Source organism: Larus michahellis, chromosome 5, assembly GCF_964199755.1.
Source record: "Larus michahellis chromosome 5, bLarMic1.1, whole genome shotgun sequence".
Taxonomy (NCBI): Eukaryota; Metazoa; Chordata; class Aves; order Charadriiformes; family Laridae; genus Larus; species Larus michahellis.
The window spans coordinates 47,395,469-47,418,762 of NC_133900.1; the positions used below are offsets into that span (position 1 = coordinate 47,395,469).

At 50.8% G+C, this 23,294-nt stretch overlaps 1 protein-coding gene across 7 annotated transcripts in view; it reads right to left on the reverse strand.

Annotated features, from left to right (window-relative positions):
- RAB11FIP5 (RAB11 family interacting protein 5) overlaps window positions 1–23,294 on the reverse strand; it is a 44,760-nt gene that overhangs the window by 17,381 nt on the left and 4,085 nt on the right. For 6 of the 7 annotated variants that reach the window (XM_074587176.1, XM_074587175.1, XM_074587174.1 and 3 more), the window contains exons 2-3: window positions 8,788–9,227; window positions 6,082–6,820 (exon numbers count right to left, since the gene is read on the reverse strand). In XM_074587176.1, the coding sequence (XP_074443277.1) occupies window positions 6,082–6,820; window positions 8,788–9,227 (1,179 nt within the window). Of the gene's footprint in view, window positions 1–2,617; window positions 4,099–6,081; window positions 6,821–8,787; window positions 9,228–23,294 lie in introns of all 7 variants that reach the window. The other variant, XR_012587007.1, reaches the window with a different exon arrangement.

Below are 23,294 nucleotides of genomic sequence, written 5' to 3' on the forward strand. Positions count from 1 at the left end.
AACCTCCGCTTGCAGCAGCCTGACTGAAGATCTTTGCTGCATTGAAACGCTGACTCACCCTCCTCCTCCCATACCCCAGCACACAGCTCCGCCAGCCAAAATAAATAGCGGGTACCTTTCTGCCCTCATTTATTTGTTTGGCAGCACTTCACAGACGCGTTTTAGCCTCTCAGCAGAAAAAAAAAAAAAAGAAAATAAAATATTGCTGAGCAACCCCCTGATGGAAAGTCTATTTGAAACAGCTTGTTCAATGCAGGGAGATTATTCTGTACAGTTCTGAGATTCAGTTTCTGAATAGTGAGAACTATTCTCACAGTTCTGAAAATTCTGAATTTCAGGCTGGCAGCAGCCACTCCAGCTCCTTGGTCACAGGGAGCTCCACAGTCCCCAGGCCATCGCACCCATCTGCAAGAGCGTGGGTAACTCTGCACCATGAAGATAAAGAAAACAGCACATGCGCTGAAAAAGCAGGGGTTTGGGGAGGGCAGGGCTCAAATCCAGCCATAATATGCTGAGGTTAAGAGCTGCGCTGAAGCTCAAGTGGGAAATCCCTCCTAGGAGGGCTGGATCCAGGGGAGTGCCATGACCCTACCACTCAAAAGCTGCTTTTTGCCCCATTCCTCCGTAGACAATCATGCAAACGGGGCTCACTGAGAGCGAGCCAGGGAGGGTGGAAAACCAGCAGGACCAGGGTGCCGGAGGACCTGGCGGTGGCTTCAAAGCCTGACAGGAATCAGGAATTTCCTCCCACCGGGGTGAGTGAGGCTGGCATGGCAGCATTTGTGCAGAAAGGGGTTGGGAAGAGATGGGTATGGCAGCCCGGGACATTTTTATACAGGCTGGGAACACAAGTGGGAAGGAGTCAGAGAATATATGCAAATGCTGCTTTTAAATAGCAATTTCAGAGGTGAAAGTAAGGGGTTTAGCTATCTGTGCAATAACCGCTTTGCTTTCCCCTTGGTCCTCACCTGCCCATCATCCCAATTGAAACAAATTTAAAAGTCCTGCTTTTTAGAGATTTGCCCCAAAACCACAGGAATAAAAACAAAATAGCAGAGACAGGATCTGGGCAGTAAGGAGCACAGGTAGATGCAAAGTGCTACCACCAAACCCACTTTTATAGGTGAGAGTGGGGCTGTGCTTTACCTGGACAGCTACAAAACAAATTTGTCTCATCAGGGCTGAGCTGGTGCCAGCTTGGGATCCAATTCATCATCCTGCTTCACATCCAACACTGGGAAATGCAGGCTCAGCAGGCAAAAGGAAGGCAGAGGCATTTTAAGAGCCATTTTTCACTCTTGCAGGCTCCCTGCACCCCTCGTGCCAGAGGGAAAATGTCCAGCTCCATCCCTGATCATTTTTACCCTGTGACTGATCCGATGCAGGTGTGCAGTTTTGCAGCTCGCGTGGATACAAGACCTGTGCCAGAGATCCCTGACAGTTCCCGTGACGGACTCATACGTAGCCTCACCGTGTACCCGTGATGCCCTGGTTCTCATGACATGGTTGCTCCTCTTCATCAAACTCTGCAGCCTCCCAGGTTCTGCTCTGAAAGTTGCCCTTAACGGTGCTTTGGAGGTGGCTGTCACACGCATCGGTGTTCAATCCCACCGACAGGCTCACCTGGTCCACCTCCGCCGCCCCCTGCTGCCAGTCTCTCCAAGGACCACGCTCCAGTCGTTCAAAACCTTCTTCCCATTTCCAGCATTTAGGAAATGTACTTTTTAGGAGTACATGATGAAGAACGAGGAATTCAAGACAGTATTTGGCCTCACTGCTGGATATAAGGGTACGGACTATGGAAAGAGGACTGACAACCAAGGTGGGGGATGATTTTACATTTTCCCCCCATGAAAGCAGTGTCAGAGGGAAGGGGCTTTAACCTGCAAATAGCGCTAATGCAATTATTTTTACAAGAGAGAGTGCAATTTCTATTTTTTCCTATTGCCAAGCATGAGATGCAGCCCCACTTTAACATCCCGATTCACGCTGCAGGAAGCAGGACCTGTGGAGCTCTGACAACATTGCAGGAAACCCTGAAAATAGTTAAACCAATTGTTTTAGCCCCAGGCCTTGCCTCAAATAAACCTGCTGAGCTTCTTCCTTACATACAACCCTTGACCACACAACCTCAAAAACAACAAACCCCAAAGAGTCTTTTATTCCGGTCTCCAAAGAGCAAACACTATCTTCCTACTGCTTCTATTCAAGCCAGTATCAAGCCCGGTCGCCTCCACAGATTAGCAAAGCCAAGGCCAAAAAGCACAGCCTTTGGGACCTGCTTCCCTGTCAAGAGTCAGCGAACAAATGTGTAAATAAGAGCTAAAGGCAGAAATGTCCAGCTTTCTCCCCGGATAAGAGAGCGGGCAGGTTTGCAGCTCGCAGGGCAGCACCAGCTCACGCATGCTTGACAATGGGTCAGCAAAACCTACCCATAACAGAACAGAAAACCTTTTTTTAAAGCTGAAGTTAAAAACAGCCAAAAGTCAGTGGCTTCCTTATTTTAGAAAGGGTGTGGTTTTGCAAGGGCAAGTGGTTAAAGACAAGCTGTGCGAAACTTGTCTTAGCTGTAGGCTAATTTAAACCTTAACTGTAAAGCATCTTTCTAATTACAGACCTTTTAACTAATTACAGGTTGAATTTTTTGGTCTTGCAAAGGTGACTGCTTTTCACGCTCTCTCCCCACGTTCATCTTCAGCTGAAACTTGACTTATCCACGGTGGGCAAAACAGCGAGAAGATGCTGCTTGCTCAGCTGTTAGGAGCCACAAAGCTGAAGTTTCCAGAAGCAGGAGAGCAGGAGGGAAAAAATCCTTTGTTCAGATAAGTCAAAGACTTAAAACTGCTGGATTCAGAGGCTGGTTCTCTCTACAAAGCAAAGGTTAATCTGTCTTCAGCTCTAAAAGTTACACTGCTAACTGAATAGCTCCTCCAGATGCAAATGGACATCCATAAAACACCCACAGATAAGCACTGCTAACTTTTCAATCGCACACTTGAGAAACCATATGCATTTGATTATCACAATACAATGACACCAGACTGTATGTTCAACCTGACACCGCCAAGACCTAATAAGCTCTTCAACAGCTTTGACTTGAACCAGTGGCATGGTCCACAAGGTCATTCAGTGTAAGGAAGGAGAATAAAATCAGAAAAGTTAGAGTTCTGTATAATTAGAATAAGTAGTGACATTGTAATTAATGGTCAGAAAAAATGAAGAACCAGGAAAGCCAGACTAGAGACAGTCCATCTCCCTGTCATGATGGAAAGGCCATTTTTGCAACAAATGAGACTCAGTCACCATCTCCCACTGCCCTGCCTGGGCCACATGCTAGGACAAATGCTTCTTATAATGTTCCCCAAAGGTGCTCATTTACCCCAGTTCACAAAGCCCCAGACACTGGGCTTCCTCCTCCCAGCCAGACAGCTCTAGCACTTCAACGTTCTCCATAAGAGACTTCTCCTAATGACTACCTTAAATCTCCCTTGCTACAGTTTAAGCTCATTACTTCCCATTTTCAAATTGCAAACTGCAATTAAAGCCCGTTCAGATGCTTATGAACACCCCAAAAGGGGCCCCTTTGAATTTGTTCCCTCCGGCCTGTGCTGCTTCAAAGCAATTCTTATTTTTGGGAGAGAAAACCCCAAACAGAGGAGCTGCTGTTGCATGGTTCATCCAGGTTCCTCCTTAGAAGACAGCCGTCAGCAGACGGGGTCCTCAGCATGTCACAGCAAACTGACTCTAAGCAAAGCGTAGTTTCAGCTTAGCTTGAAAGTAAACTGTGAGCACTGAAGTAGATTTTAAAAAAAACATGGAGTGAAAACCCTCTGGGAAAGGAATAATGTTGGGAATGGGTCCAGCAGCTATCATTTAAAAAAAAGGCAGAGGATTGTTAGAAACCGGCAGCGTTTAAGGGCACCTCTGCACTCACAGCAATTATCCACTGGGTTCGATGCTCCAGGCGTTTGGGAACTGATTTACTGCTGGATTGGACATCCTTGCCTTGAAGACAGCAGCGTCCATCAGAGGAGTGGGGCAGGCACAGCTTACATGTCAGGTTGTAACACACAGCCCGCGTCCGTCTCCTTCCTAGAACTGCAAAGCAGGAGGAAACCTGCAGGTTTCTCACCCGTTTATCAAGGAAAAGGCTCCAGAGATGCAGAGGGCATCTCCCATCCCATTACTCGCGTACATTGTAGACTCACAGGAATTCGCTGGCTGTCTCAGGCAACTTGGGGAGTCACTGCCTGAATATAGTAGGATTTTTTATGGTTTCATGCTGTATCTTTTCTATTCTAGGACTTAAATCAAACAGCACATTTATTATCGCAAAATAAAAAAAAAAAAAAGAACAGTCTTGAGTGGTCATATTCTGTCCTTCCTCAGTCACAGCATTCGGAGACCTGAATCCTTTACTCTCATCCAGAAACAAACCTTGCACCAGGATGTGACACCAAGTAACTCCTGGGATTTTAAGTCTCCTGGAAATGAAAAACCCATAAGTAGGAACTGCAGCCACAGCAGTCCTAGGACCTCACATTCGTCTCTCCTGATGCCGGAGCTGCTCAAGGACAGAGACCCCACACCCTCTCTGGTCCTTCCCTTCCCCATTGCCTCCCCCATGTGAGCTGGGCTTTGCTCCCCCATGAAAGGCTCTGGGGCACAGATCTCTGGGCCCTGCGAGATGGGGCGTTTGTGACTTAGAGGAGCAGCTCCCCGCCTGCCTCGGTGTCCCCAGATCTGCCCGTGCAGCTGGGAGTGCTGGCAGCGGGCAGGACCAAGCCTTACCAGCCCTTGTGGCTCCTCTCCCATCCTCGCGCTGACAGCATATGTTCCTCTCAAGCAACCAAGTGTGGCACGCAGGACAAGGACATGTGCCCTTTGGTCCTGGGGAAGGGGGGTGGCAGCACGTTCTTGCCTCCAGTTGGCCTTAAAGACCACTACGAACACAACATCTTCTTGTGGGGTGAGGAGGACTTCTGGGGCTGCCCCTGTTCTGAAGCTGCACTGAGCGATGTGCTCAACCCCTCACTTACGTCTGAGCAGCACTTTAAAAGCAGTTTAACCCGTGTGGGAATCTGGTTAGGTTGAATAAACCATGAGCGCCCTCCTCATTAAAGGAGGCTTAGACTGAATTAAAATCCTTCTGCTTAATAAATTAGGTTAAAGTCAGCCCAGATTAGAAAACCCCTATAATAAATCAACCCTCTAGATGCAACCACCTCTCAACTGCCAGTTATTTTCTCTGGCTGCTTTTAACCCTGTTTTCTCCCTCTCACTGAGCAATGATAACACCACACCAGGCTCTTGGTCAACCTCTGGACGGCCAGCTCAACTGCTGGGGGCTACAGATGGATGTGGGTGACGCACTGTCGCAATAAAGCCTGCACAGAAACAGCACAAACACCATGTTTTATGTGCCACAAATACAGTGCTGAGGATTTGGAGGGATGAATCATCACGCAAAGCAAGAACAATTAGAGATTCATAATCGGGAGGAGGGAAGGCTGGGGTGGGATGGGAAAAGGAAAGAGCAGGGCTGGGATTAGTTACTTCAGAAATATTAATAATATCTCAAGTTACCAAAGTACCGCACCCCCAGGCCAAAGCAGCAACATAGAGGGGGTGGGATGTTAACCAAAAAATGCAATTACATGTCACTATGTCCCACATCCTACACTGACTGCCAAGGAAACTTTTTTATCTAATTAAAGGATAACGATCCTTTACTTTGAGGCCACAGAAACACTTGGCATGACCGCGTTGAGCCTCACCTCTGCAAAAGGAAATGTCTCCCTGTCCATGAAGGGGATCCCTCCCTTCCCCAACCAGGAAACACAGCCCAGGAGGGCAACTGGAGTTGGTTTGTGACAGAAGCCAAGGGAGGATCCAGGCAAAATCACCCTCCCTTTGAGACATTTAAGACCAAGGAATGATTTCCTGTGCTATCACCTTGTCTGAGCAATGGGGACCACTCCTCTGCTGATGCTGGAGAGCATTTAACAGCACAGCCATTGAAGATGGGAGGCTGGGGCAGCTAGTTAATGGCCTAGATATCAACACACCCGTCTCACTGACCTGGGTTTCTGAGGGGACTCTTTGGGCTCCTTTGAACCGAACCAGCCACTGGTCTTACTCCTCTCATCTCTCCCTGGTGTCGCGTGGACGGACGAGCCATGGGAGGGTCCCACTTTCTCCCCCTGTGCTTTGCTCCCCACGTCACTCTTGTTGCCCCCTTGATGGAAGAGCCCACCCTTCACTTTCTTGTCTTCCTTCCTTGTTTCCTCGGGTTGTTTGTCCTTCGTCGTCTCTGTGGAGAAGACCATGGGTGTTGCAGCTTGTGTCGGCTTGTTCTCTAAGCGACTGTTTTCCTCCATCTTGGCTCTGCCCAGATGGTTACTGAGAGTGACAGCTTTTGTGGAAACCTTGAGCTCTTCTTGCAAGGCTAAGCTGGGAGGAGATGGGATGAACCTGGGCTCGTCTCTCTGCTGTGTCCTCTCCAAGTTGCTGATCCCCCAAGGCACCTCGTGGGAGTCGGGATGGAGGGGGGTGAAGCCGAAGCCCTCCTCCTGCCGTCTGGGAACACTGGGCACAGATGGTGGCGCAGAGCTCTGAGGGACAGACACGGGGCTCTTTGGTGCAGGCTCGTCGCTGTAAACGTGGCTCCCATTGATGCAGAGGGAAGACCGGGACACAGGATCATTCTTTGGCTTCAGGTTTTGGATTGCTTTTGGCTCCAGGACGGGGCTGACTTGGGAGACATCGTCACTGAATGCTCTCTTGTGGGTCAGCTTTGGAGATGGCAAGTAGTCTTTCACTGGGGGAAAATAAAACACAAAACAGAGGTGAGGTCATCTGAGCAACAGGCATAGGTATGAAAAGCATCGTTATGTTCTACTTGCAAACACTAGAGCGATCTGTGAAACCATAATGGCTCTCTCCCTCCCAGGCTCTACCGGATTGTAATTAAATGACTAGAAATGCAAAGCATGGGTCACAAGTATGTGGCTATACAAGCTATACGCTGTTCTCCCCAAGCACATCACCCCCACTGCAGGATCTGGAGATGAGAAAGATGAAAAAACCCTTCTCTGAGAGGATCTGAGATCGATAATAAATGCAACAAACTACCCAGAAGCTACTTAAAGGGCTTTTGCTTCCATATGACTTAAGAGTTTACACTTAATAAAAGACAATGAGCCTCTGAGCTCTGCTCCAACAGGCCAGGCTGCTGCTTTGTGTGATATAAGCCAGGAGGGTCCAGCGCCTGTTTCTCCCTCTCACTGCCTGACCCTGTGGCTATTGCTAACGCTCAGCAGATTTTGGGGTTACATGGAGAACCCAGTGAGAAGGACTGCCTAGACTTTAGGTAACATGCAGCTGCTCTCCCCTCCTAGCCAGAAATGCTCTCTCCTTTGCTGGTTTTGGCTGGGATGGAGTTAATTTTCTTTGCAGTAGCTACTATGGGGCTATGTTTTGGATTTGTGCTGAAAACAGTGCTGAAAATACAGGGATGTTTTGGTTACTGCTAAGCAGTGCTTACACAGAGTCAAGGCCTGTTCTGCTCCTCACACCACCCCACCAGCGAGCAGGCCGGAGGGGCACAAGAAGCTGGGAGGGAACACAGCCAGGACAGCTGACCCCAATCGACCAAAGGGATACCCCATACCATGTGACATCATGCGCAGTTTATAAAGCTGGGGGAAGAAGAAGCGAGGGGGGGACATTCAGAGTGATGGCATTTGTCTTCCCAAGTAACTGTTACACATGATGGAGCCCTGCTTTCCTGGAGATGGCCGAACACCTGTCTGCCAATGGGGCGCAGTGAATGAATTCCCTGTTTGCTTTGCTTGCGTGCACGGCTTTTGTTTTACCTATTAAACTGTCTTTATATCAACCCATGACCGTTCTCACTTTTACTCTTCTGATTCTCTCCCCCATCACAACTGGGGGGCAGTGAGCAAGCAGCTGTGTGTGCTTAGTTGCCAGCTGGGGTTAAACCATGACACTCCTTCACCATGATGTGAGGATCACGGGGCCAAACTAGTGCCTCTACTCGCTCTCCAGCCACTCACAGGAACATCACCCACCAGAAACTGTGAGGCATCGTGCAGGCAGCTTTGCCAGCACAGTGAGAAGCAGCATGTACCCAGGGACTCCCACCCAATATGGGAATTTGCTGTCTCCAGCCAATTAAACCATTTAATTATACATCTTGTTTTCAAGGGATGGCAAGAATTAATTCACTACAAGGGCCTTTTTTGTTTGCAAATCGCCACTCTCCGAGCGCCAAGAGCTCAGATTGCTTTAATCACCGGGAACTGGTCACTGTTTCAGCTTTGCCTCCAAGCCGGAGGCATCTCATTAGACAGCCAGGCAGCAGTGCAGCACAGCACCAGTGTGCTCGGCTTCACCCAGCCCTCTCCCAGGGGCTTACTGCTACGAGCCACTGTTAGTGACCCGCTTTCAGGGTGCAGAGAAGAAATGGTCCTAAAGCACCCTCGTGGCCTGCAGGCTCATGTTGAACTGCAGGGAGCACATGCAGCATCAACGTTAAGTCAGGCTGCCCATATACAGGCTCAGCATGAAAAGCAAAATCTTAGACGTAGCCCCCTGGCAAGCACGTTACTGACAGCACGCAGAAGGTCTCAGAGGGTTTGTGCAGGACGCCGCTTTTTAGGTAAGCAATTAGTTAACAGATTTGCAGGAAAGCCTCAACAGCCCCTTACAAAGAAAAGAAGGAAAAAAGAAGGAGGGTGAGGATTAAAACCGTTATCCTCTTACCAGAGCGTTCGGTGGACAGACTGCTGTGTCTGCTTGGGGATTTGGTTACCTCGGGAACATTTGCAGCCAAGCCCAGGCTGGCAGAAGAGATGGTGCTGTCGGATCCCAGGGAGGTGTTGGATTGCGTCAGGGACGACTTGCGCAGCTTGTTCTTCAAGAAGAAGCCCTTGACTTTGGACTTCTTGCCCCCAACATCATAGTCATCCTCCATGTCGAGGGCGCCCATGCTGCTGGGGATGATGGCAGAGGCTGACTCCAAGTCATATTTCTTCTTGCCCTTCACCTTGTCCTTCAGCTTGCCAAAAGGCGACCGTGGCTTGTCCTTCATGGACAGGTCAAACATGCTGGCTGTAAGGTTGTTGCGTGTGAACTGGATGCTCACCAGGATCTCACCACGCTCCTTCTCCTTCTTCCCAGCCTTGGAGTGTAGCTTGTGCCACCTGGAGCCAGAGAGGAAAAAAAAGCAAAGGCCCATTCGTCATTTCCAAGAGCCACAAGTCAGAAAGACCTCTGGGAGGATGCTGCTGGGTGGGACCTAGCACAAGCACCCCAGAATTCACCCAAGACCTGAGTCAGAGACACACAAACGCCAAGCACGGAGGTTTTGGACGGGACCAGAACCCTCCCTGAACCACAGCGGCTTCATAAGAGCTCTGTCTCCATCCCTGTCCTAAAGCCCTTCCACTAAAAAACCTGGCAAACACCATCTTGCTCACCCTGGCATCAGACACTGCCATGCATTTCACGGGGGTAAGTTACTGGTGGACAAATTTTTGTACAGTCAGTTGATACGTTGCTGTGAGCCTGTGTTTAAAAAAAGATGGTGCTTTGTGCTTGCATTTTAAATATTCAAGAGCCACTGACTCAGAACAAATCCTTTCAAGTCAGAGACAATACCGTAATGGCAAAGGCACTCAACAACATTCACTGAAATAACTTTATGTCAGACCCTCTGTGCCTCACCCTACATAAAGGTGCTGAAGTTTGCCTGGAAGTTTCCTTGCATCAAGCATTTAGAGGATGCTGCATCCCAGGAGCTCTCTATGGGCAGGAGGAGCTGCTATGCAGCACCTACCCTACCCTACCAAGGTTAGTGGATTTTTGGGAAACATCTGCATTCCCACAGCCAGCCCATGGCAGTCTCCAGCCTGCAGTACAGTTTTGGGATCTGCAATGACCTGATGTGATGGTGGATGATGCAACACACCTATACATCCATCAGCTTCCCCTCCTCCAAATCCTTCAATTCTGCTAAAACATCTGTAAAATACAAGGCAGCTCAGAAGCCTGAGCTGAGGAGGGAAAAGGACTTGACTTTAACGCCCCCCGTGCTGGTTGCCAAAGCCCAGCACTGTGCCACTGGGGCTGGCGAGAGCTCCCAAATGAGATACTGGCCATATCCACCAGCACAAAAGCTTCAACCGACTCCACAGTAGATTAACGGAGGATGCTCCCCACTGCCCTGCCCCAGATGAAACCCATAACGCAGACTTTGCTCACAGAGATGGAAAGAGCATGGGAAAAGCCTCCAAAACATTCACTGCACAAGGGAAAAAAACCTCCCAACCTCCATTTAGGGCCCAGTCCCTCCACAGGGAATAACCTGTGCACTGGCAGGCATGGAGCAACCCCTGGTACACGATGGGAGAGGGAACTTGCCTCCTGCCGGCTGGAACAAACGGTGGGTGAGAGGGCAGCAAAGCAAGGGATGCCCAGAGACACCTTCTAGCTCTCCAGTTCACAGTGGTAACATGGTCAGATGGGGCAGCACAAAACACAGGCCATGACGGAACCATTTCTTCCCCCAAACTGCTGCTGACCCAGTGGTCCTTCACTCTCTTCTCCTCCTGTAATATGCCTGATCTTTCTGCCCCGGTTCCAAGTGCCACTTCCTGAGGTGGCTGCAGCAGGATGAGTGGGTCTCCAGCACAGCCATTGCCCCAGCAGCTCTGATCCCTCACGGATAAAAGTATTAAAATTCCCCTTAACGAGGCGCAAGGAAATATGTATGTTCAGGACAGACTCTATTTCTCCATGACATGCTTCACAGGTGAAGCAGGCAGCAACGAGAGTTGGAAGAAATTTCTAGACCTGGGATAACAATTTCCCAATGATTTCCCAGAAAATAAAAATCCTAGCGGTGTTTACATCCACTTGAAAAATGAAGTCACTGAAAAGGAAAAAAAAAGAGGAAGGAAAATGTGAAGGACGGAGATGGGTGTGACCATGCTGAAATCACCAGGGCAAGGAGAAACTTGAATTGCATCCTCCAGACGTTTCTGTATTATTGCTGGGGATGTTATCGCATCTTGGATGAAGGGAGGAGCTGGAAAGCCTGAGGAGCCTAAAATGTACCTCGTGAAGGGGGAACAAAACCCCTAATTCCCTGCTGGGATGCCTGGATAAATAACACGAGTGCACAGCTGGAAGCACCCAGGTCCTTCACCACACAATTCAGGTGCCACCGAAATGCAGGAGGGACAGAGCCTGTGACTTTGCTGGGCACAGATGTGGGGTTAAATCCCCAGTGAACCCATTCCTATTCCTGCCGCTTGCTTATCTCACCCCCATATGATGTCCTTTGAAAAATGTTCAGTACCCAGGCTTGAAAATATCCAGGCATGCAGAAAAAAAAAAAACCCAAACATGAAAAAAAGCAGCATTAACCCCTCGCAGCAAGTCATCATCTGCAAAGAGACATCCAAATGAGCTGATCCGCCGCCAGGGAGCAGTTAGGGAAGCAGGAGCAGGTGAGTCAGTGGACTCTTCCCGTAGGAGCAGTGAGGAAAAGGCTGCTTGTAACAGGCTGTGGCCACAGCACATCAAATATTATGTTGCTCAGTTTGATGCAAGAGCTGGAAGAAGTTCAAGAGGGAAGGGCTGCAGCAGCCTGCCAGCTGGGAGAGGAGATTTGGGGGCTGAATCATTTAGCAGGAAAAGAAAAAAACCTCGCAAGTAGTTTTTATATCTTATGTCATCCCATGGAAAAAAAAAAAAAAAACAAAACAGAAAATCTGGGTGGATTAACACGAGGAAAGACACAAGCTTGAGGATGATGAGATATAACAGCCCACAGAAGCCCTGCACTGGCTCAGCTCACATGGATATGCTCTCAGCATCTCCCATCCCATTGCTTATAATGTTGTGGTCATTAAAATTAATTTGGGTGCTCAGTGGTGACGCCTTTGAAAGAATAAGCCTTAAAACCTGATCTGCTTCAAAAAGCATCCGTTCAAGGAAAAACCTCTGCTTATGCTGGCACTGGATTAAGGAGCTTTTTTTGCTTCCCAAGACCTAATCAGCAGTCAACAAGCAGTTGGGACTACACCTCAAACATGGAACAGAGCTATTTTTAGGCTAAGCTCTAAGTTTATGGCACAAGATGAGTGTTTGGGAGGATTAAGTTGTTCCATGTTGGGTTTTTCATTTTTTTATGAATCAGCTCCAGTGGAAACAGGAGGTGCAAACATTCAGCTGGGATGTGGCAGGAGAGCGGGACTGAGGCAGGTTTCAAGTTCCAGCCCAGCGAAACGCAAACTCCTGCAGCATCTTTTCACTGTTAACCCCATCCCACACCCGTTGGTTTCCCATGTTTCTTCCACAAGCTGCCCTCAGGGGGAAGCCCTGGGTGGGGGGGTTCTGGATTGGGGCCAAGTGTCCAAGGGGGACATGGGACTAGACGATACGCCTGGAAAAACAAACCAGCTTCTGTCCATACAAACACTTTTCCAAGTCTGAAACAGCCGCCATGGGCTTTGCAGCTCAGGCTCAGACCAATCGCTCTGAACTTATCAGACTGTGGAACGGGTGCTGGCACTGAGGAGCTCAGGGAGATCGAGGAAGCCGTGTCAACCATGTCCAGCATCAGGAACCCAGGACTGCAAGGACCCGCTTCTTGGAGGTGTTTTGGAGGCCTCTCTTGAGGATGGTGTCACCAGCTTAGGTCCAGCTCCTCGCTGCACAGGACATCCAGGACAAGCCACACATCTCTGGCCACCTACTCCCGGGGTGCTGTTCTTAGCAATGTTTGGAGGGGTCACAGCCTGACACAGACTTTGCTAGTTAAAAAAACATTAAATTAAACAGGCTGTCTCAGTGCCAGAGCTGGTGGTGATTGAGAGTAGAATTCCTCCTAGCTCAGGAGACCTGCTTGGTGCCTGAGTCTGTGCTCCTTCCCTTGCTCCCTACAACTGGAAATGGTCTTCTCCCTTGAACACGGAGCAGAGGATGAAACCTGCAGCTTTCCAGCCTGCTGGTCCTGTATCAACACCCTTCTGGCTCTGTGGAGAACTGCTCCTTTCCACCCGTCAGCTACTGCCCACCTCCACTGCAAGGCGATGCTTCTGCTGAGACACCTTGGCCCTGGACATATGGAGAGCTGGGCTTATTCAGAGACAACTCCAACGCGACACGTCCAGGGAACGCAGCTCGAGCCAACTTGAAGACAGGAGCTGCAGGTTCAGGCAATTGGCTTTTGCTAAAAAAAAAATATATATTCTTTCCTCTTACAGCCCACGGGTCCAGTGCCTCTGTGCATTGGGTGCCTGCTTGCAGCATGGCACCATGCTGGGTGTGCATTCCCTGAAAGGCAAAGGGCTTCTTTCTCCCAGCATCACCCCGGGACCTGCCCTCCACGGATGCTACGGTGGGGAAGGGGCAGGCAGGCACCCAGGCCCCAGGGATCTCTGCAGGGGGAAGGAAGCAGCAAGCCGCCCCAGCACACAGGGATGGGAGAGGAAACCTCAAACCAAAAACTCCCTGCAGACACCCCAGAAAGGGGAAACAGCTGGAGGCCCCTGAGAGCTCTTGGGCGGCTCCTGGGAAGCAAGACATGCTCCGGGGGCTTGCAAGCTCACATCCCACCACAGTAACACTGCTTGTGAGCATGGATGTACGGTGGAGGGCTCTCCAGCCCCCCTGCATGGCTGTACACGCTCATTTAGGGTCACCGTGTTTAATCAGCACATCCAAACTGCCTCCAGACAGTTTCAGTAAAACCCTTTCCTGTGCAAAGGCTCCTCTCTCCTCCCACTCGCCCCCACTGGGAGTCAAGGAGAACGGCGAGCCACGCAGCGCGGCTGCCAAAAGGCAGGTTTGGGAGGAAAGGCAGAAAGCGCCTGGCATCTATTTTAACATTTGCTGTTGCTGAGATCAATCAAAGCAGCGAGGGAGGCATGGAGAGCAGAGCACAAAGCATTGCTGTAACTCCAGGCCCCCAAAAAACACGTGCTTTCCCCCATCCTCCAGCAGTATCCCATACCGGAAAGCCAACTAGAGCTGAGCAAAGGGAAAAAAAAACCCTGGCATGGAAACAAGAGCGTAGGAGCTGTTTGTTAAGGAGGGAAAGTGACCCCATGGAGGACGCCGACAGGATGGATTTGGTCGGCATCAGCGCCTGGTTTGCATGATCCCCTTCCCCTGCACTTCCTCCTCCAGCCGGCTGTAAGTGACTGTTTATGGGGGGCACAGGGAGCCCCTGCTCCTAGAAACCTCGTGTTGGGTATCTGAGCTACAGGGGGAAGACGCTTGGGCAGTTTTTCCTCCCCGCCTCATCCATGTGGGCTGCCCCAGCACCTACCAGGACGGGAAGCCAAGCTGCGGGATGAACAGGGATGAACACAGAGCCAACCCTTAACAGAAAGGCAATGCTGACCATGGCAAGGGGAGACTGACCCCAGGGTTTCTGTCACTTTGTCCCTTCCATGATACCCTTCTGATAAGCAACTCCTTCAGCACAAAACCAAGCACAAAGCCCAAGCCCCAATCCTGTCAGCAGCTACGCAGGTTGTCAACCAGAAGCCCCCCAGTGATCCGATCTTATTTTGTTGGTTTGTGATTACTACAGTCCCAACACCAGGATGAGATCAGGCCAGCAGGGCAGTGCACGCAACATGGTTCTCAGAGATGCTGTATGCACCATCAGGGCACCATCCTGCCCTACTTTCAGGGAGGACGTAAGTCCTTCCAAGAAGGACCACCCTTGCTCTTCCATGGGTCTGGCTGGGGTCCCCAAGAGAACCCCATCCACCCTCCAGCTCAGCCAAACCTACCTCGCCCCCCAGACCTGTCCAACACACCTGAGGTACCTTCAGCAATGGTTCTCCAGTTTCACTCCCAGACTAGTCCCAGTGCCTTACTAGCAGCAGGTTCAAGACAGCTTCCTTTAGTGGTTAAGTCCTTCAGCAACTCTCAGTGTTCATGGATGCACATGGGGAAGGATGCTCATCTGGAGCGTTTCTAGAGCACTTCAGTGGTCAGACACTTCCTAAAACCCTCCCAAAACCACTCAGTGTCATCAGGGTGGCCAAGGTTCTCCTCAACCCAAAGAGATATGCTCCTGCCACATGCCAACTCACCCACCTGAGCTGCAGTATGGAGCAAGAGACATCCCAACATGGAGCCAATGACTCTTCCCCAACCACACCAGCCCGTCATTTACTGCTGATTCATCCCTGCAACAAGATCTTCCTTGCTTATGAAAAGAACCCCAAGTCTTTAATTAAAGACTACTTGGGACTCTACAGCAACCGAGCGAGCAGGACGGAGCACAGAAAAGGCAACCCAGGGAAAACATGAACATTGGCAGAAGGGGCATCGCTCCCCCTGGCATGACCCCCCTCAATGGACACAGCACACGCAGCAAAGAGGCATTTGGTGAGACGAGAACTGAAGCAGCCTCGCAGAAACATGCACATCGCACTGGGTCAGGAGGAAGTTCACCTACCCTAGAAGGGAAGCACAGGGTGGAAAATAACCCAGCCCTGGGGAGTTTCGTGCTTTTTCTCTGGCTTCATGTTTTTGACACAGATTCCCCTGCCAGTGCTGGGAAGCTTTTCTGCAGCGTAGGTTCATTTTGTGTTGGTTTTGGATGGCCTATTTTGCAAGGTGATCCCTGTAAGCTGCTAAAAGCACAGATGGAAAATAAATACAGGCTGATTCCCCCACGGATGGGGAAGAAAGGGCTCGAGAAGCTGAGGTGGTAAGTTCATCTCTGCAAACGTTCCTCTGAGAAGTGCTCGAAAACAATCTTGAACAAACCAACCCCCCACAGCTCATTAGATAATTCAGATCACTGCTAATGAAGCAACTCAACCCTGCTCTTCTAATAGGTTCCAGCTTTGATACAACTAACTCAGCTGCTCAAGAGAGTGGTGGCTAAATGGGATGTCAGAAACAAAGAGCAGAAGCTGTGTGGCGGGGAGCGCGAAAGGATGGTGCTACAGACTCAGTGCTGGTGCTCCAAGCAATGTAGTACTGCAGCTGATGTGGGAGCACGGGACAACCAGGAACCTACACAAGAAACTCCCACCACCAACTCACACCCATGCCGGGACAGAGAAAGCTGTCCAAGCTCTCCTATATGCATGCCCTGCTGAAGGGCTTGTCCCACGACTCACAGGTCAGGAAAAGAGATGCTGTCACTCAGTGGTCTCAATGGCAGGGAAAAGTCTGAAAACCTGCAAGACACGATGAAAACCAGAAAGAAAACCAGCCCTGCTTGCGCCCACAGCTCACTGGCAAGCCTGATACAACACCCAGGCTGTGCTACACAGGTGGTGCTCCAGGCATGTATCCTGCAGCACCTCAGTGCTCCATGCACAAGGTCCATCCTGGCAAGGTCCTGAGCATCCTCACTCCTGCATCCCAGCAGGACCCTGCTGCCTGGCACCTTCCCTTGGCTATGGCAGGACTGGAGTGGCCCAGACCTGCAGAGCCCCCAGACAGGCTGTTTTCTTGACCCTGTTCACAGAGGAGACAGAGGATGGCTGCCCAACCACCCTCTGCCCCCAAATTTGCCCCTGCAGCCTCTGTGCTGACTGGCAGAGGCAAACAGGGTATGTGATGGCATGGAGAGGGATGGGTTTAGAAGCAGGGTAGACATCAGGGATGGGGAAGAACTATCAATCACAAGGACAGTGTCGGCATGACAGCAAGGGCCGGTAACTTGATCACAAATCAATTTAGGCTAAGAAGATCAGAAGCTTTCCCCTCTCTAGCGGAGGATGGGCAGGTAGGAAGAGGAAGGGAGGGAAGATTTAAGGAGCTGTAAAATGGAGCATGAAACATTTATGAATGAAGAAGAAATAGTAATAGCAGGAGACAGAAATTGATCTCTTTGGCTGTATTTATCTGTTTATGCTTCAGAGCGTCCGAGGTTTGCGTCCTTTGAGTTGTGAACAAGCCAATAAACCACATTTGTGGTCACCAAATGACCTGAACTGCCAGGCCAGAGCCAACCGGGCACAGCAAGACTATGAGATGAGGCCCCTGTGCAAAGATGGGAGAGGAGGCAGCGCTGGTGATCCGCTGACCCGCTGCACAAAAAAACAAGGACACAAAGAAAAGTTAAAAAACCAAGCCCCTGAGCTGACTTTGCAAGATTGCAAAGCACAACTGACACCAAGGAGCTGCTCCACAGGTTCCCCCAGTACACCTGCTTCTGGGGAGCTACTTAATGCACAACTCAATGTGCACAGGACGGGCAGGAGAAACACGTTTTTGCTGTAAATCCTTTTCCACTTCCAGCTGGGAAGCGCATCACAGCAGGGCTTGCATGGAGAACCTAGTACCTAGAGGCAACGCAAGACTTGGGAACGCAGCACCTGTCCTCCAAAGGAGAAACCAACCCGAGGGGTTCCATGCAGCTTAGAATACCAGCTACACCGGCTATGGCAACAGGTCACACATCGATTGTTTGTTCGTCGCATCAGCAGACACTGCAACCTGCTCTTGGCATGAGTCACACATGCGAAAAAGTGGGGGAAAGGGGAAAAAGGAACAAATCTTAAGCCCAGCAGCAGGTTGCTCTAATTACACACAGCTTTATCTTTGGTGGACTTTCTGGTGACGAGACCCATGCGCTGGAAATGCAGAGCTGGGGAGGCCGTGAGACGCTGCTCTGGGGACAGGACTCCCAAACGCCCAGCCCAGGCTGGAAATGCCATCCCACTGGAAACCCAAACCCTGCATCCCCAGCTAAGCTTCTGACAAAGAAAGCAAATTCCCATGGCAGTTATTTGCACACTTTTGCCCAGCACAGGCTCCAACAAGCCCTGGGGTGGGAAAAGAGGCGGCGGCAGAGGTTTAAAAGCCATTTTCACTCAACAGACCGCATACAGAAAGGACGCGAGGTCATTTTTGGACTCCAGTTGTCAAAAAGCCCCATGCAGGAGCTGTGCAGAGGCAGCAGCCCATGCCAGCACGCCTGCAATGACCAGCATCCAGAGCAAGAGGATTCCATCGACAGGATTCCAAGGCGAGACGACACTAGAGCACACAGAGCCTGCAGGGCTACTCGGGGCAATGAGCCCATTTTCCCTACACGCGGGCACCTATGTAGGCGCATTTGCAAGCTGGCTACAGTGGATGGGCAGAATAACCCAGTCTAGACTCTGCCCTGTCAGCAGCCATGGCACAGACACACTCTCCACCCCAACGGATGGATGCTCTCCCTCTGGTTACGGTGTCAAAGAAATGGGGTGTCTCCAGCAGCCCCTGAGCTGTAACACACCACTCCCAAGTGGCCATGCTGCCAGGGTGCAGCTGAAGGTGCCTGCAGATGCTCTCCTCTGGGGCAATGCCATAATCAAGCAGGTTTCCCCAGGAACCATGAAGAGCAGACAAAAAAACCTCCTATCCTGCTGCGGACACTGCCTTTGAGCCATCCAGCTCAGCGCAGCATGACGATGCATCCCCTTGGAGGGCCAGAGGAGTGGAGGGCAGAGCCCACCCTGCCTTCCTAGTCGCCAAGGAGGAAGGACTGGCAAGAAATGTTTTGCCAGGCTCTGTAGGGAAGGGAGGGAATCACCTTGGAAAGATGAACTGAGGTGGCGAGGCTCCCGAAGCATGGCGTGAGCACTAGCTGAGCTCAGCACATGCAATAGCACCAGTTACACCCACGTCTGGAGCTTTGTACCAACAGGTTCGAGGTGTTTTCCAGGCTGGCTGTGGGTTTTTCTGCAGCTGCTAAGGGAAAAAGATAGCTGGAGGCAGTTAGGCCTCCACCAATTAGCGTGAAACAGAGAAAGAAGCCTGAATCTGCAGCTTTTTGTTTTTTAAGATGACGGAGGGTGACAGGCCAGTGCTGTCGGCCACTGACAGCCCAAACTCAACATGACAGAGTTGCAAAGTTGGGATCAAATGCTCAAATATCTTTTAAAAATAACAAAAGCAGAGGCTTCCTGGAGCAGAACAGAGCAAGGGCCTTATACCTCTTAAACTGACCTCAGCAACTGGGTGAAAATGGGGTTGACTGGGCAGGTAGGAGCAATATTAAGCAGTGCCACCATTTTCTAAGCAGCATCACCTTTGATGCTTTCCCTGTGGGCTCCCAGCTAGGGGCAAATGCTTGCCCACGACAAGCTGGAGACCAAGGTCCCTATCCCAAGGCCTGGCTGCCTCCTGCCCAGCCTTGCCTCTGGCAGCACAGAGAGCATCTCAACCTGATTTTTGGCAGGACTAACCCTCTCCTTCCCCTGCTTGGCAATGTTTCGACACAGCAGGGCGTTTCCTGGCTTGGCTGAGATGCAACAAGCCCTCAGAGCTGCCTTTCCAGCCCAAAACCAAGGATTTCATCACAGCTGCTGTTCTCGGCCACCCTGAAGACCTTCATGAGCCTTGCCTGAAGACCTTCACGAACCTCTGATCGCAATCCCTGAGGAAGAGGGCTCTGTTTCCCCTGTTATTAAAACTTTCCATCCCAAAACTATCACAGAGCAGCTACTTCCTCTCTGCCCCACTGCAAGGACTCTTCCTCTCCTAGGCTTAAGAACAGATGTGCAGAGGACACATCTGCAGCGATCTGGCCTCAGCTCATGCCTGATAGGGAGCAGAAAGTGAGCTACTACCCTGTATGCGAAAACCTCCCCTAAGAGAAGCAGCCAGAAGCCAGGGCCACAGTGGCAATGGCAACGAGCACAAACCACCACATCCAAGAGAGATGCCACAGCCAAGAGCCCGCAGGCCACAGCACGTGTTCTGCTGCTAATGATCTCCGCTGATTTTAATTTAACAAGGGAGGGTGATGGCCACAAGCACACCATGGGCTGACAGCAGTCCAGAGGGGTTGGCAGTGGAGATGAAAGCAGGTCTGTGCCTGGGGGAAACAAGGACAGTGCCACAGAAAGCACATTACCCATCTGCTTTCGCCACAGCAAGGAGGGGACATGATGGGTACAACCAGCAAGAGGAAGGGAAAAGTGCCTGATCTGGGGCTTAGCTCAGGAAAGACCAACAGACAGCTAGGGAACCCCAGCAGGGACTCGGGAATTGTCCCTTGGCCTTGAGGGTGCTTCTTGCCCCTCCAAGGCCCCAACGCTGCTTTGCTGCTGGGCAGATGGGCACCACACATTATTGGGCAATGATGTGACCTTACGGAGAGCTTCTCAATCACCCTGGGGCCACAGCAAATTCAGAGCAATGTCCCCCTGAGATACCTCCGTCTCAGCCCATTCCTTCCCCTCAGCCATGCTGCTTCCCTATGCCGAGCCACGTAGCTGCAGGCAGCGACAGGGCCGACGAGCTCCTTCTCCAACCAGCTCTGCCAGCTGTCTTGGCATGACTCCATGACACCTTCTTCCCAAGCCCAAGGAAATCCCCGTCCCTTCTTCACTGAGCCTTGCCCCAGAACTGAGTTCCATCAGGACATGGGGGAGAGAAGTCCCAGTGGCCTCAAAGACTTCAGCTAGGAAAGCTTAGCACCAGTGGAAATGCTTTGTACCCCAACTAGCTTCTTTGCTGATGGAGAGCAAGGAGAGTATCTCGTTCCTGCTGACAGGGTGGAGATGCTGCAGCTGCCCGGGTGACAGGCTGCACGCAAGCCCAGTCCCCTCCAAGCAACCAGCCGCTCCACAGCTGGGCAAGAACAGGAACAAGTAAAGAGAACTGCAGCAGGGAGGGCTTTGGAGAATTTGGAGCTGGGCTAATTTTGCGCGGGTAACAACTCTGCAAGACAAGTTCCCTGTCGCAGAGACACCAAAGGCTACTCGCTGTCATTGCTCCCCGTCCAAGGCAGCAGCCAGCAAGCAACTGCAAGTCACTGCAGGAAAACACCAGAGCCAGGAATAAAAACTCCTCTGCTACACTTACTGTCCCCCTATGCAAAGAATGCCAGTGCTGCAAAGCCCTGAATTTTGCTCTCTGGAGACTGAGCTCCAACAGCCCGGTGTTTGCACAGCCAGCAGATCTTCACCTTGGAAGGCTCGTGGCTTTGCCATGGCGCTATGAGATCTTAGGAAAAGAACGCAAATGAAAATGAGATTTCAAAAGGCGAGAGAGGAGGTAATGACAATTAGGGTTTTTCTTTGCCTAGCTGTGCTGGTTTTGGCTGGGATGGAGTTAATTTTCTTCGCAGTAGCTACTATGGGGCTATGTTTTGGATTTGTGCTGAAAACAGTGCTGAAAATACAGGGATGTTTTGGTTACTGCTAAGCAGTGCTTACACAGAGTCAAGGCCTGTTCTGCTCCTCACACCACCCCACCAGCGAGCAGGCCGGAGGGGCACAAGAAGCTGGGAGGGAACACAGCCAGGACAGCTGACCCCAATCGACCAAAGGGATATCCCATACCATGTGACATCATGCGCAGTTTATAAAGCTGGGGGAAGAAGAAGTGAGGGGGGGACGTTCAAAATGATGGCATTTGTCTTCCCAAGTAACTGTTACACATGATGGAGCCCTGCTTTCCTGGAGATGGCCGAACACCTGTCTGCCAATGGGGAGCAGTGAATGAATTCCCTGTTTGCTTTGCTTGCCTGAGCGGCTTTTGTTTTACCTATTAAACTGTTTTAATCTCAATGCACGAGTTTTCTCACTTTTGCTCTTCTGATTCTTCCCCCCATGCCAGCTGGGGGCGAATGAGCAAGCAACTGTGTGGTGCTTAATTGTCGGCTGGGGTTAAACCACGACAGTCCTTTTGGCACCCAACATGGGTCTCGAAGGGTTTGAGATAACAACAGATTTGACTGTAATGTGCTAGATCGAGCTTATAGCTGTTACTGCTGTTTAGCTATTAATTGACAGGCTCCTGTGCTTGCCACGGCGCTTGCTTGTCTCGCTGTATATTACAGTCTAATGCTCGTTAGTGGCTGCTTTTTGCTTATGCTGCTTGCTGTACTGCTATACTGCTTATTATCTTACTCAGCTGTGCCTGGAAACATTTTGATAGCAGCAGTGGCGATGCGCCTGGACTGGCAGAGGACCAGGGCACCGCTGCTGTTTCTGTGCTGCTGTACTGGACAGGATGGAACTCCAATGTGAACTTGAGTCAAAGGGACCGTGACCTGTGGATGAGTCCACGTGGGAGCAGGACACCCTGAGGCATCTGTGGCCCTGGATAAGCCCATGCCAGAGCAGGTACACCTCAAAGCGTCTGTGGCTGTGGTTATGTCTGTGCCGCAGAACATATACCTCTGAAGGGATTGTGGCCCAAGGCTAAGTCCATGTTGGAGAAGGTACACCTTGAAGCATCTGTGGCTATGGATAAGTCCATGCTGCAGCAGGTACACCTTGAAGCATCAGTGGCTGTGCATGAGGTCATGCTGGAAGACCTCAAAGCATGTGGCCATGGATAAGCCCATGACAGAGCAGGTACACCCCTGGAGAGACTGCAGCAATGGATGAGGCCATGTTGGAGGAGGTTCACTCCTGAAGGGACTGTGGCTGTGTGTAAGGCCATGCTGGAGCAGGTACATCTCTGAAGGCATTGTGTCTCATAGATAAAGCTCCACTTGGAGCATGTACACCCCTAAGGGACTGCAGTCTGTGGATAAGTCCAAGCCAGAGCAGAGGCAGGGGCAAGGGCAGATGTTCATTGCAATGTTAAACCTGATGGCTTGCTCCAAAGAGACCGGGGTGGAGATTGTAATGGAAATACCTTTAAATTCTTGAAACCCATGATTTGAGTTGCATGTTATAGGAAATACTATAGTAGGAATCACCTGAACCAATGCAGGACAAGCATTACAAGAAGCACTGCAAGTCCAGCAGTGACTTGACCTGAACTGGCTTTGGTGCCCAATAACTTCACGCAACACACCACGTCTCCTGTCCTGAATGACCACGGAGCCCAAAGTCATAGACTAAATGAACTCAATGGACATTTGTGGACATAGAGCTAATTTTCTTCATAGTAGCTACTATGCAAGCTACTACTTGCTACTAGCAAGCAAGTGGCTGTGTGCTTAGTTGCCAGCGGGGGTTAAACCATGACACTAGCCTAGGAAACTCAGGGTGCCCACCATCCCTCCTTGCCACCAGCCTCACAGACCACGGAATAAAATCAAGGCCTTTCAGGCCCCCACGCAGTCAGGTCCAAGGTCCAATCCCACGAGTGTTACTGTGCACCTCCTGTCGTCCCCAGTGCCAATCCCCCGCCATGCCACCCACCCAACAGACCACATTGGCCAAGGGGAAGACACAGCCTGATGAGTGTCAGATTGAAGCTCTCGTCTCACTGCAGCTGAAGGCATTTACACCCTCCTCAGATGCTGCATTGGCGGGGACAGACAT